General features: G+C 35.9%; 1 protein-coding gene across 2 annotated transcripts; it reads left to right on the forward strand.

The window, feature by feature from the left end:
* The first annotated feature begins 2,526 nt into the window (after positions 1–2,526).
* LOC132040522 (proteinaceous RNase P 1, chloroplastic/mitochondrial-like) lies at positions 2,527–8,116 on the forward strand. Of its 2 annotated transcripts, XM_059431177.1 has the most exons (7): positions 2,527–4,134; positions 4,222–4,311; positions 4,403–4,584; positions 4,695–4,815; positions 5,282–5,350; positions 5,558–5,687; positions 7,519–8,116. In XM_059431177.1, exons 1-7 carry the CDS (start codon positions 2,536–2,538, stop codon positions 7,791–7,793), a joined length of 2,466 nt encoding a protein of 821 aa, XP_059287160.1. In that variant the 5' UTR covers positions 2,527–2,535; the 3' UTR covers positions 7,794–8,116. The 2 variants fall into 2 exon arrangements, with proteins under 2 accessions (XP_059287160.1, XP_059287162.1); XM_059431179.1 differs by lacking the exon at positions 5,558–5,687 and having other exon boundaries at positions 7,519–7,753.
* Positions 8,117–12,490: the final 4,374 nt, after the last annotated feature.

The following is a 12,490-nucleotide window of genomic DNA, read 5'->3' on the forward strand; positions in this document are numbered from 1 at the left end:
GTCGTTTAAGATGAATCATGTCGGCATGGGCGATCATAGCCTTTCACGAGGATAAGATGATTCAGAGGACTATAGTACAAATTCGGAAGGTATCAAATGAGGATCATAAAACAGTGCATATGTCTAGATCGTATTCATCTTCTTCGACATGAAGTACTATTATATGTCCATTTCCTTTATATGAGTTCCAAAGAACGAAGTATCGCAAACCTTCTATTTGTATGCAGATGTTTCTTTCATGCGATATTATTTATATCATATCAAGCTCTATATGGCTATGTAGCACTCCCTATCTAGCAAGAATGTTAGATTCGGTCACATGAGTAATCCATATGTTATATGTATATTAAAACAACCAGTTTTCAAACGTGAACAATCTTATAAGAATAATATGTGATGTTCCCACAAATTAATGAAGAGTTACTCCAAATGGGCTTATACGGAGATACTATTTGTTGGCTCATTGAGGCTTATTTGCTGGCCCACAGAGGCTTATTTGCTGGCACATATGAATCACGTGTTGTAAACAAAGATAAAGAACAGATGTTATGTACCGTGATCCCAAATGCTACAGCGAACGATCTCAGACTGTTGTTGCACACAACAACCCAAAGATATCATCAGAAAGGCTCAGAAGAATGTTTAGCATAATCTCAGTACAGTAAGATGTGTCATGTGACTTCATAGAGTACTCCTTGGCTTCCTGATGTATTCATTTGATTGCGTTTCATTTGTATCTTGTTTCAGTTTCAGTATTTGCATATACTATCCAGTCTACCTTACATACGAGTACAATTCTTTCTGTACTCACATTCCTTTTGCCGAGGGACGCTATGTTCATATTGCATGTTCAGATGTATAAGTTGGCAGACTTTCCCGCTAGATGTTGCAGACATTCAGCGGAGGTGTTGTAAGTTCCATTTCTATATGGAGCTGAGTCAGGTCTAGTGTTCACATGTATAGAGATTACGGGTAGGTCGGGGCCATGTTCTGACAAAGATGTCAGTTTGTAATTTGAGTTTTCTTAGAGGCTTCATAGACGTTTATGGTCATTTTCAGTTATGTACAAATGTTATGTTTCAATAAATAGAAAGCAGTTCATCCGAGTATCTTGCTATCTCCTGATTTTTTTTTTAAAATACCTTAGGATCAACTGATATTCACATGAGATGTTACATGTTGGTTCGCTAGGTCATGTTATGGCACAGGGTGCCGGTCTGCCTCACCCAAGTTTGGGGTGTGACATGAAGTTTTTGCCATTTTGATCTTACTTCACCACCATCCTCATCAATGTAATAATTTGAATCCTCTTTGGTAACTCTTTACTAGATCAACTTCAATTTTCGCCCTAGCATAGCTAGGTCTAGTTTGATTATTAGTAGCCTTATCGATCACCAGAAGTTTACCAACTGCACTAGGCATGGAAAATAATGGTTCTTTATTGAACATATTTGTTGGTCACCAGCCATGGAAAATAATGTTTCTTTATCCCACTTCAAGAATCGTATAGGAAAATACTTGTTTCTAACTTTGAGTTCCCATGCACAAGACATCTACCAGCATAATCATCCAAAAGTGATAATCTGATTAAAATGTCTCCCCTCTAAGAATTCAACGTTATAGGGGCCTTTAATCTCCAGTTGGATTAGTATAGTCTTCTTGAGTTCATAATATGAGAACTTTGCGATGATCGCAAACTGCAAATTTTGTCTGATAGACAACCTTTCAACCTCCTTTTTCATCCATGTGATCGTCTGTTCTCCATGTAGGTTTGATTTTAATGTTTTCATAGGGTTGTGCGATAGCTTTGTGTAGAGTTGTAGCATAGTTAGTAGGTGTAGGGTTTGTGGCTGTAGAGTTTGTTGTATTTGTTATGGTTGTAGTCACCGTATTAGGGTTACTAGAAGCTGTGATCGGCAGACCAACCCTCGTAGGATGTTGGCCGCATGCTGGCTTGCCATTGCCGGCAAGGGAAGTCGTTCAAGAAGCTAGGATTTCGTAGGATTTAGGGTTTTTCTGTAGAGCGTTTTTTTGTTTAGTATCTTGATAAATAAAGTAAGTCAATACAATCTTATATTTAGTAATGTTTTCATAATGTAGATTTCCTTTTATTTTTTCTTCTTTCTCTCTCTTTCCTCTTGTTTATTTTTTGTTTTCTGGGAAAGAGAAATCAACGGAAAAAGACAGCAGACAATCTTATCCTCGGACAGAAACCAAGGGCATGACAGTAATTTAAGGAGTCGTTTGGTGCATGGTATAGGCTGGGATATCCCAGCACTAATTTTTTGTAACTTCCACCAAACACGGTACAAAATGAAGCATAATCCCAAGGGTGGATATCCCACCTTATCCCACTACGGTTGGAATTATTTTATCTCATCTGGAAAATGCGATAAAATAATCCCAAAAGGTGAGATAAATTAGTTCTGAAATTATAATCCTGGGATAATTTTGGCGACCTACCAAACGACCCCTAAAGGCCGTGTGTCGTAATATAATAAGGCTCAATCCGAGATTAATAACTAACGGCCACACATGGCCTCCATCACCTTCAAACCAACTCAACTCCAACTCTACTCCTTTACTCATTCTTCTTCTACTCTAAGCCCCTTTAAGTACTTTCAGACTGCACCAATACTATTACTTGAATCCCCAAGAATCTCATCTTCCATTCATGTGACTCACGTTGAGAAAAGTTTGTCCATTAAACCAGAGCAAGAAACTTCAGGCACCAGAAAACACAGTAAAACTAATAGTAATGAAAATGGTTCTGGGTTTTCTTCCTTGAGTCCCAAAGATAAGAGAAAAGAAAATTCTGGAGAGGAAAATGGTGCCAAAAGAGTCATTCTTAAAGACAGAAATGCAAAAACTGGATTAAAACCTAACAGAAGTAGAGAATTGGGCTCTGAATCTTCTTCAAAAAGGACAGTACTGAAGAGTAAAGGTTATAAGCTGAATGAGCAGAAAATTAGGAAAGATTGTCTGAAGATGGAGAAGGGGTTAAAGAAGAGTAAAATTGATTCACCAGGAGCTACTTTAAGGATTGGATTAGATATGTGCTCAAAAAGAGGAGATGTACTTGGTGCAATAAGGCTGTATGAGTTGGCATTGCTACAAGGAATATCAATGGGACAGTATCACTATGCTGTACTTCTCTATCTTTGTGCTTCTGCAGCTACTGGTGTTGTTCAGCCAGCTAAAAGTGGAAGTGGTAACAGAACTATGAATTCTCTTGACTTGCCCAAGGAGTTGAGCCTTAATGGCAAAGTAATTGAGCATGACTCAAATGGGAGAACTAACTTAACTAGTTTGCTGACTGATTCTCACCCTCAAACTTTAGATGAATTTGTTCAGTTGATCAAGACTAGTGCAAAAGCTTCTAGTGTGAGAGGCGTTGAGCATGAAGATTATGGAATTAAAGTGAGTGAAGATGTAAAGCACTATGCGCTTACAAGGGGTCTTGAAATCTATGAGAAAATGCGCTTAGAGAAGGTACAAATGAATGAAGCAACCCTTACATCTGTTGCAAGAATGGCAATGGCATTGGGAAATGGTGACATGGCATTTGATGTTGTAAAGCAAATGAAAGAATATGGAATAAACCCGAGATTGCGATCTTATGGTCCTGCCCTATCTGTTTTCTGCAATAATGGGGATGTTGAAAAGGCATTTATTGTTGAAGAACACATGTTGGAGAATGGTGTCTATCCAGAGGAACCTGAATTGGAGGCACTTCTAAAAGTTAGTATAGAAGGTGGTAGGAGTGATAAGGTGTACTATTTGTTGCATAAGCTTCGAGAAGGAGTTCGACAAGTCTCAACTTCTACTGCAGATTTGATTGAGAAGTGGTTCAACAGCAAGGTAGCTTCAAGGGTGGGGAAAAGAAAATGGGATGAAAGATCCATACTTAAAGCTATTAAAAATGGAGGTGGTGGGTGGCATGGACAAGGCTGGTTGGGTAATGGAAAATGGAGTGTATCACGTGCATTAGTTGGCTCTGATGGCTGCTGCAAATGCTGTGGTGAGAAGCTGGTGACCATTGATCTTGATCCTAAAGAAACTGAAAAGTTTGCCAACTCTGTTGCTTCTATAGCTGCACAAAGAGAGAGAAATTCGAGCTTCCAGAAATTTCAAGTATGTTTTACTAACTGCCCTGATGATTAATTAATTATTCTCAGATCATTTGTGTCATCTCTAATGAGGGAATATTGATGACTGCAGAGATGGCTTGACTATTATGGACCATTTGAAGCTGTTGTTGATGGAGCAAATGTTGGCCTTTACAGCCAAAGAAAATTTAGGCCATCTAAGGTAAGTATTGGGTTCCTGCCTTGTTAACCAAACATGGTGTCTTCACAAATTCAGGTCTTTTGCTTTCTCTAATTGACAAATTTTCATTCAGGTCAATGCTGTCGTCAATGGAATTCGCCAGATGCTTCCTTCGAAAAAGTGGCCATTAATTATTTTGCACAATAGACGTATTATTGGAGATAAGATGGATGAACCATTCAATAGAGCGTTAATTGAGAAGTGGAAAAATGCAGATGCAATCTATGCAACACCTACCGGTTCAAATGATGATTGGTGAGAGCTGTAATCTTTTTATTTCTAGGTCGTTTCCAGTACAGATGCTTAATGCCTTGTATTAAGTTCTTTTTCAAATATTCCATGGGAAATTAACTTGTTTTCTTTAGGTATTGGCTGTACGCAGCTATAAAATTTAGGTGCTTACTTGTGACCAATGATGAGATGAGGGATCATTTGTTTCAACTCCTGGGAAATGACTTTTTCCCAAAATGGAAAGAAAGGCATCAGGTGTGTTCTACTCTTCACAAATGTCTGCATGAAATATTGAACTTTTTTTTTCTGATATGCATGTAACAAGACATAGGATTCAAAGTAGATTATGGCATTAATTAACTATCCAGCAGTATATGCCTCTCTCTTGATTATTGCATCGATACAGAGGTTAGGCCCTGGGGGAGAGGAGTTATCCTGGGTGGGGGGGAGTTGGTTATGGGTATCGAATTATGTATAAGCAGCACAAGGTGCTGGAGACAAATGGCCTATAATTGACTGGTTGGCTAGCTGACCTCCTCTAGCCATCATAACTGTTTTTCCTCATATGACATTATATTCTCTCCATAAAGCAAAATGATCCCTCTTTCTTTAGCTTACCTTGCTAAGGGCTACCTCCATCTCCTCATGCATATGCATCAATGTCATATGTATTTGTACTTCTCACAGTTTTCTGACAAAGGATTTTCCTTCTTCATGGAAGGTGCACTTCAGTTTCTCTGAAACAGGTCCAGTGTTTCACATGCCTCCTCCATGTTCTGTTGTAATTCAGGTCAGTAATACCTTCTACTTGATCTGCTCTGCTATATAGTAACAAATAGCATGGTGATGAAACCAAAATACAAATTTAGATGGGCCCTTCTTATCTATCTTCAGATATAAAATGTATACTTGAGATTGACCACATATAAAAGAAATGTTGTACTTGTTATCATTTCACAAAACCTTCAAGTGTAATCGTGCTACCTTATGTCTCTAGGAGTCAGAAAAAGGATGCTGGCATGTACCAGTTGTCTCACAACTTGAATCCAAAGAGGAAAGGACGTGGTTGTGCATTAGGCGTGCCAATTCACCTATGGCAAATCAAGATTCTGCCAGTGTAGACATATGTAAGTGCCTTTTACCAAAAAAGGATAAACGGATATAAGAAGGTAGTCATTTGTGAAATCTGAAGATAATCATTTGTGAAATCTCACAGATTAGCCAAGTGGTCTAAGCGCCAAATTCTGGCTCTAACTACTTATCCTTTAACATATTCCCTGTACATCTTGAAAACGTCATCTCTCAATCTTACTGATACCCATTCCTTATTCTTGTTTTCTACTAAAAGAATAAAATATCAAAAGATGACACTGTAGCCGTAGGATCTGAATGAGTGATTCTGAACTCAAAAACTTCAGACTCGCTGTATTTTCAAATTTCTCTTCCCCAACTCTATGAAATCTCAATTACTTATAAACTGATGTGTCACACACACCTTTCATCAAGATTAGCCTGCCAGAGAATATTTGGTAAAAAAGCAGAGGCTGACCACTTTTTGGTCCGCTTCTAGTGTTCAGCCACCGGTTGAAATGCAGTTTTCAGTTACAAAGATCTTTTTGTCCTTATTTTCTTTGTTTGAAAGTGGCAGAGAGCCACATCTTCATCTTCTCTGTTTTGTCCCTGAAGTTTGAACCGTGCAGTTCAAACTACAGGAAATCTTTATGTAGTTCAAACTCCAGCATATTTTCCTGGAGTTTGAAGTGCCACATTTCAAACTCCTGGAAAAATTCATCTTGTTTGAACTTTTTATCAGTTTAAATTCAGGATTTTTCCCCTAAGTTTGAGTAAATTTTTCTGCACTAATATAGAGAGGCCTGCAAAAAACATGATTTTAGTCTCAATTATTATTTAAGATGAATTCGTGTGTGTGTGTGAGAGAGAGATGGTTTTTTTTTTTTTTGCCGGGGGGGGGGGGGGGGGGGGGGGGGGGGGGGGTCGGGGGCTTCTTATTAACAGAAAACTTTGAAATACGCAAGTAGTTTGGTGTACTAATACATACAAAGACCTATAATTAAGATGACGAGCATGATGATAACAACAGCGATTCAAAGCTGAACAACTGCAAAGTGCCATTTGCACATTAACATCAGATGTTGAAGCAAAAGCAAGGACGGAAGAATAATAGTAATTAAATTCGAGCCATACATGATAATGAAGACCCTACGTATCTCGCCGTTCTCTCGCTTGGAGAGAGTGGTTCAAATATTTGGGCTTCTCGCCCTTTCCTCACCACGCAAGACCCCCTTTACTTGTCCAAAATGCTTCGAACTCTCATACATTGTCCTGAAGTTCAAACTTAAGTGAAACTCCATAATAGTGTCACGGAGTTTGAACTTATACAAATGAAACTCCCTAACACTGTGCTGGAGTTAAGAAGGAGACAGTTCAAACTCAATGAACTTTTCTTGGAGTTTGAAGTTTGAACTGCACATTTCAAACTTCGGGAATTTTTTTTAACTTCAGCACAGTGCTGGAAATGTAAAAGTTTCGACCTGCAACACATTGTGCTGGAGTTGTTTGTGTTTTAGTTAGGAGTATTTGTCCAAATTTTATTCGCATTGAAAAGCGGCTAAAGTTTGACTAGTTTTGGAACAGGACTAAATGTTGATTAGCGGTCATAAAAGTGGAAATTTGTATTTTCTCTAAGTTTTGGTGCTTTTACCAATTATTCTTTATGTCCAGCTGCATTAACTTTGATAGCATCAGTTGTCCAAAATACATTGAGTTCTTTTTTCCTTGGAATTGCAAGAAATGTATAATACATTAAAAGAGCATGACTAAATATTAAATAGGCTGCGTGACTTAGCATTTTATAACAATCCATAGTCTTGTGTACCTTTTCCCTAAGTACTTAAAATTATACAACATATTTATTTGGTGTTCATGTACGTCATGCAGCCAAAAATGTTGGTGATCCCACTCACAACCGCCTTCCTGCGTCGCACTCACCTCACAACAAGGGAGATGCAAAGCCAAGCACGACAAGGAAAAATCTAGTTAAGGTGATAGGAAAAACGCATGGCAGCCACGGTCGGGGTAAGGAAGCACCTGAAGAGACATATAGAAGTCTTAAAAATATATTACAACAGTCAATTGCAGATCATTGTTCGATTCTTCCAGAACTGGAGGCTGCAGAGGAGTTAGGAAGTTGCATAGTTGATTTCCAAATATAATCTCTTTAGTGTAGACTTTGGACCTTTTTGACACAAAAGATGGTGCAAGGAAACTTAGCAAGATTTGCTTTTATAGCTTTGGGGCCACTGCATGCTGCCTCCATTCCAATGTCATGGGGTTGACAGCACTTTCTAGTTTCTAGGTATACCACATACTTGAACAAGAGTTGAATTTTGAATCTTTCGGCTATGTAGATTAGGTAGGAGTTTCCTGGGACTTGGGAGGAGAAGAAATGGGATGACAAGGCTTGTAGCAATTTGTATAATTTTTGTCTACATAAAAGGTAGTTTACATAGTCTTTATGGTGAATAATTTTCTTCAACATGAGTTGGTTTCTTGAACTATTTTTCCTAAATCTGTATACCAGGTGCAACAAATACTTCAAAACCAGCACAAATTTCTCATGGTAATTGGATTTTCTGTTTCCTTTGATTTTGGAGTTGACTTGCGATGGAGCTAGTTCTCTAAGCAGCTTGCATATTCCTAGCATTTGGACTGACCCTTCCTCCTTATATTTCCTATTTTTCGGGCAGATGGATACTTTTAAGTAATTGTTAAATGTCAGTCCTGTAGATTATATTTAGTCATCGGAAGCAGAAACTGGAGGATCCAAGAGAACAACTAATCCGTATTTTATGACTAATGATCCCGAAAAGAGAAAGGAAAAGAAAGGATCAGAATTTTAGACTCTGATGAAACAGCTATATATTTCTGACAAATCTATGAGAATTTTCATCAGGTATCAGCTTTGAGGAAACTAAAAACTGCTCTGTATGTATTCAGTTGGCATATTACTTTATATGGGTTGAGAAACGAAGAATAAAGATGTTGTCAGAAGTAATTGACAAATAAACATTATTCAGGCTGCTAATTGGAACTCGGTCACGTTTGAAAACTATTTGAAATTTAGTAGCTTTTACTACAGAAATAAGATTTGAATAATAGTACCGTGGGCTACATAGAAACCCTTTAAATTTCGAATATAGCCCGAGCAATTTGGAATACAGGGACTTCAAGATCTTGAAGTTTAAACTCTCTTCAGGAAAAAAATCCTGGATTTTAGTTGTCATGGTTCAAACTTCAAGAAATTTTTTGGAGTTTGAACTTCACAATTCGAATTCCATGAAAAATTCATGGTTTGAACCTTTGTCAATTTAAACTCGAGAAATTTTTTCTTGAGTACTGACTACTGAAGTTTCACTTTTATAAGTTTAAATTCTAGGACATTTTAAGAGAGTTCGAACTTGTATAACAGAAACGGAAAAGACTCATACATATTTCTAACCTATGACAAAAGGCTCATAAATACCCTCCTTCCATCTTTGGGTCTAAAAATACCCGTAAGGTTTGTTTTTGGCTCATAAATACCCTTCCAAACTAACAGATGAACTCAGTCTGACTTGACTCTTTTAAAAAGCCACGTGGCATTTTCTGATTGGTCTCACATTATAATTAGAGCCCACCCAAATTTTAGAACCCAACCTGCCAAACTATCTGTTCTTTTATTTACCTCTTGATCACTTGCGTCTAGGGGTGTACATGGACCGGGTTGGTTCGGATTTTTTAAACACCAAACCAAACCAATTGCGTCGGGTTTTAAAATTTATACACCAAACCAAACCAATAAAATTCGGGTTTTTCAACCTCGGGTTTTCTCGGGTTGTTCGGTTTTCTCGGGTTTTCGATTTTCTTAGGTTTTTCGGGTTTTTTTCGGAATAGTCTTGATACAAAACATATAACTTTTACTTCAAATATTTCTTTAGTCCTAGTAAGATATAATTATATAATTAAGGTGTTTCTTAAGAAAATAACACAAAATGTGAGAAGAGTAATGACATTGTATTAAAATATTCAATAAAAGCTAATATAATCGGTAAAATAAATATTGCTAATTAACAAGCCATAAAAGAAAATGACCATAATCTAAAAATACTAAATCATGCTAAAATAAGTATTAATTACATGACAAAGAAAAAAAAACTTAAGTTATGTATTTTTACTCTCTAAATCAAATATGCAAAACTAAAGAATAGATATCCAACATTATTGTCATTCCTAGTGGTAGATTGAATTTCTTTTGCTAGGATTAGCGTTGAGTTGGTTTTGGTTTGGACTTTATTTGAGTTACTAACATCTATAGGATATAAAACTTATTGACATTCAAAATTCTAAGTTCAAGCTTGAATAATATGATAATAGATAAAAAATTACGGAAAAATTTAAGAAATATTTATAAATTACTTTAGAAATAAATATTTTTATGTATAAAATATTTTAAAAATTGAATACATGTAATGTCGGGTTGGTTTGGTTCGGTTTTGACTTTTTTAGTTAAAACCAAACCAAACCAATTATGATCGGTTTTTTTTTCCAACACCAAACCAAGTCAAACCAAACCACTAGTCGGATTTTTTTTCTCGGTTTATCGATTTGGTGCGGTTTATCGGTTTACTTTGTACACCCCTACTTGCGTCCATGCTAACTTCTTTATCTAGTAGCAACAATGGCAATATTTATTATGAAACAGAGACCTTCTAACTGTGAAGAAATAAAGTTGATTTTTTGGAGCTACAAAAATACTAGATATTTATTAAAGGTTCTAGAATAACCTAGTGTACTATCTTAGATAATTATCTTGAAGAAAAATCTAGATATTCTGAGTAATACTAAGATAAAGATAATTAGATTTTTAACATGGATGTATCTAGAATAATATCTGAAGCATCCCTGAGACAAATATAAATAGGGGTGACGATTAGGCATTTAGAATCAAGCCAAACCAACCCCAATTGTAAGTCGTTAATGCCCAATTTAAGAAAGTCTTTCTTCCATAATCAAATTCTCCTTTTCATACTTTCCTCTTCTTGAATCTTCCGATCTTAGTTAACGATCTTGCCAGTTGAGAAGCCTCTCCGATTTACTTTTCTTCTGCTATTATTTCTCTACACTAACATGTATAGCAATATTTGTTTGTGAACATTTTGCAACTGAATTAGAGTAGATAACAAGATATTTAAATTTTTCATTCTCGTCCACTAGAAGTTACAAAGCTGTAAGAACCTGTCAGTTCAAATATGAAGCATTATATTACATAAAATCTGGATATCCTAGAAACTAACAAGATCACCTAATTTCTTCCACTTCACATCAAATACATAACTTCAAATATGTAGATCACATATCTTATGTCCGTTACATAGTTTGCCTTAAATCTTATTCTAACGAGAATAACAGAGTGATTTTTTTTTTATAATGAAATTGGCCCGAAAGAAGAGGAAAATGGAGATGCAGAACCCTAGGCGTGCTCTAATGAAAAAACGGAGATCCAGAACCCACTGTCTCGTTGAGTCGCCAGGTTGATGATGACGAATTACTTGAAGGTTAAGAGGAAGAAGGAAAGGACTCAAAGGAGATGGAGGACGTTTCTAATTTCTAAAATTTGGGTGGGTTCTAATTATAATGTTGGACCAATCAAAAAATGCCACGTGGCTTACTAAAAGAGTCAAGTTAGACTGAGTTCGTTAGTTTGGAAGGGCATTTATGAGCCAAAAACAAACTTTAAAGGTATTTTTAGACCCAAAAATAGAAGGAGGGTATTTATGAACCTTTTCCTATACGTTAAGGGTATTTATAAGCCTTTTCCGTAACCGAAATTCTAGCACACTGCGCTAGAGTAGAGCATGTAGGTCAGGGGTAGGGTCTTGCGTGAGGAGAAGTCCAGGAATTTGGAAAGATTCTCGGTTGGCTAGCTAGAGAAGGGCCAGAAGCCCCATTACTCAACCAATTCGCTTTCAGTTCGTATCAGAATCATTAGGACACATGTCTTCTTCATGTTGTCAAAAATTGCTTATTTTAAAAAGCATTCGTGTTAAAATACCTTTTCAGTAACCACTTTTGGAGAAAAGCGGTTTGTGTTTGGCAGTTCGTATGATAAATATTTTTTTCGATAATTGATAAGTAGATTGTGTTTGGTCAATTTTTTTAAAAAGTACTTTTGAGTGTCAAATTACGAAAAAGGATAAATATCATGACACGTTTTACTATTAGAATTGTTTAAATAAAAAAATTATTTTAAATATTTATTATGAAAGGCTTTGAAGTTATGTGAAGAAGTATTAACTCGTATTTTTTCTAGCAATATTTTGTTAATCTAGAGAGGAAGAGGAAAGGGGCCGTAGAAAAATAAAGGATAAAATACGAATATATACATATTAAGGAGAAATATTTACGAAACGTGATGATAGTTTTATATTTACAAAACATAACATTACAAACCCTATACAAAACATACTTCTGAAGAAAAAAAAATTAAATATTTTTTTTTAAAAAAAATAGTTTTATTTTTAAAAATTATTTTTTTATTTTTTAAAAAAATTATTTTTTTTAATTTATTTTTTTAAATATCTTTTTCGTTCAAAATTTTATGTATAAAATGTGTATATCTCACTCAAGGTTTAAAAAATCCGCTCAAAATTGTATGTATAAAAACGGCATGAAAAATGTATGAAATGTGTATATCTCGTTCAAGGCTTAAAAAATCCGCTCAAAATTGTATGTATGAAACGGTATGAAATTTGTATCTCGCTCAAGGCTTAGAATTTCTCTCACATTTTCGTGTATAAAGTTCATGTTAGATTTTCATAAAATTAACACAACTACAACAATACTGTATACAACTTTGATACAACATTCAAGA

This window comes from Lycium ferocissimum, chromosome 12 (genome assembly GCF_029784015.1).
Source record: "Lycium ferocissimum isolate CSIRO_LF1 chromosome 12, AGI_CSIRO_Lferr_CH_V1, whole genome shotgun sequence".
Taxonomy (NCBI): domain Eukaryota; kingdom Viridiplantae; phylum Streptophyta; class Magnoliopsida; order Solanales; family Solanaceae; genus Lycium; species Lycium ferocissimum.

Coding starts and splice junctions, on each gene's coding strand:
- LOC132040522 (XM_059431177.1), top strand. CDS start 2,536: ATGGCCTCCATCACCTTCAAACCAACTCAACTCCAACTCTACTCCTTT. Junction 4,585..4,694: donor ACCGGTTCAAATGATGATTG/GTGAGAGCTGTA, acceptor TGTTTTCTTTAG/GTATTGGCTGTACGCAGCTA. Junction 5,351..5,557: donor CATGTTCTGTTGTAATTCAG/GTCAGTAATACC, acceptor TTATGTCTCTAG/GAGTCAGAAAAAGGATGCTG.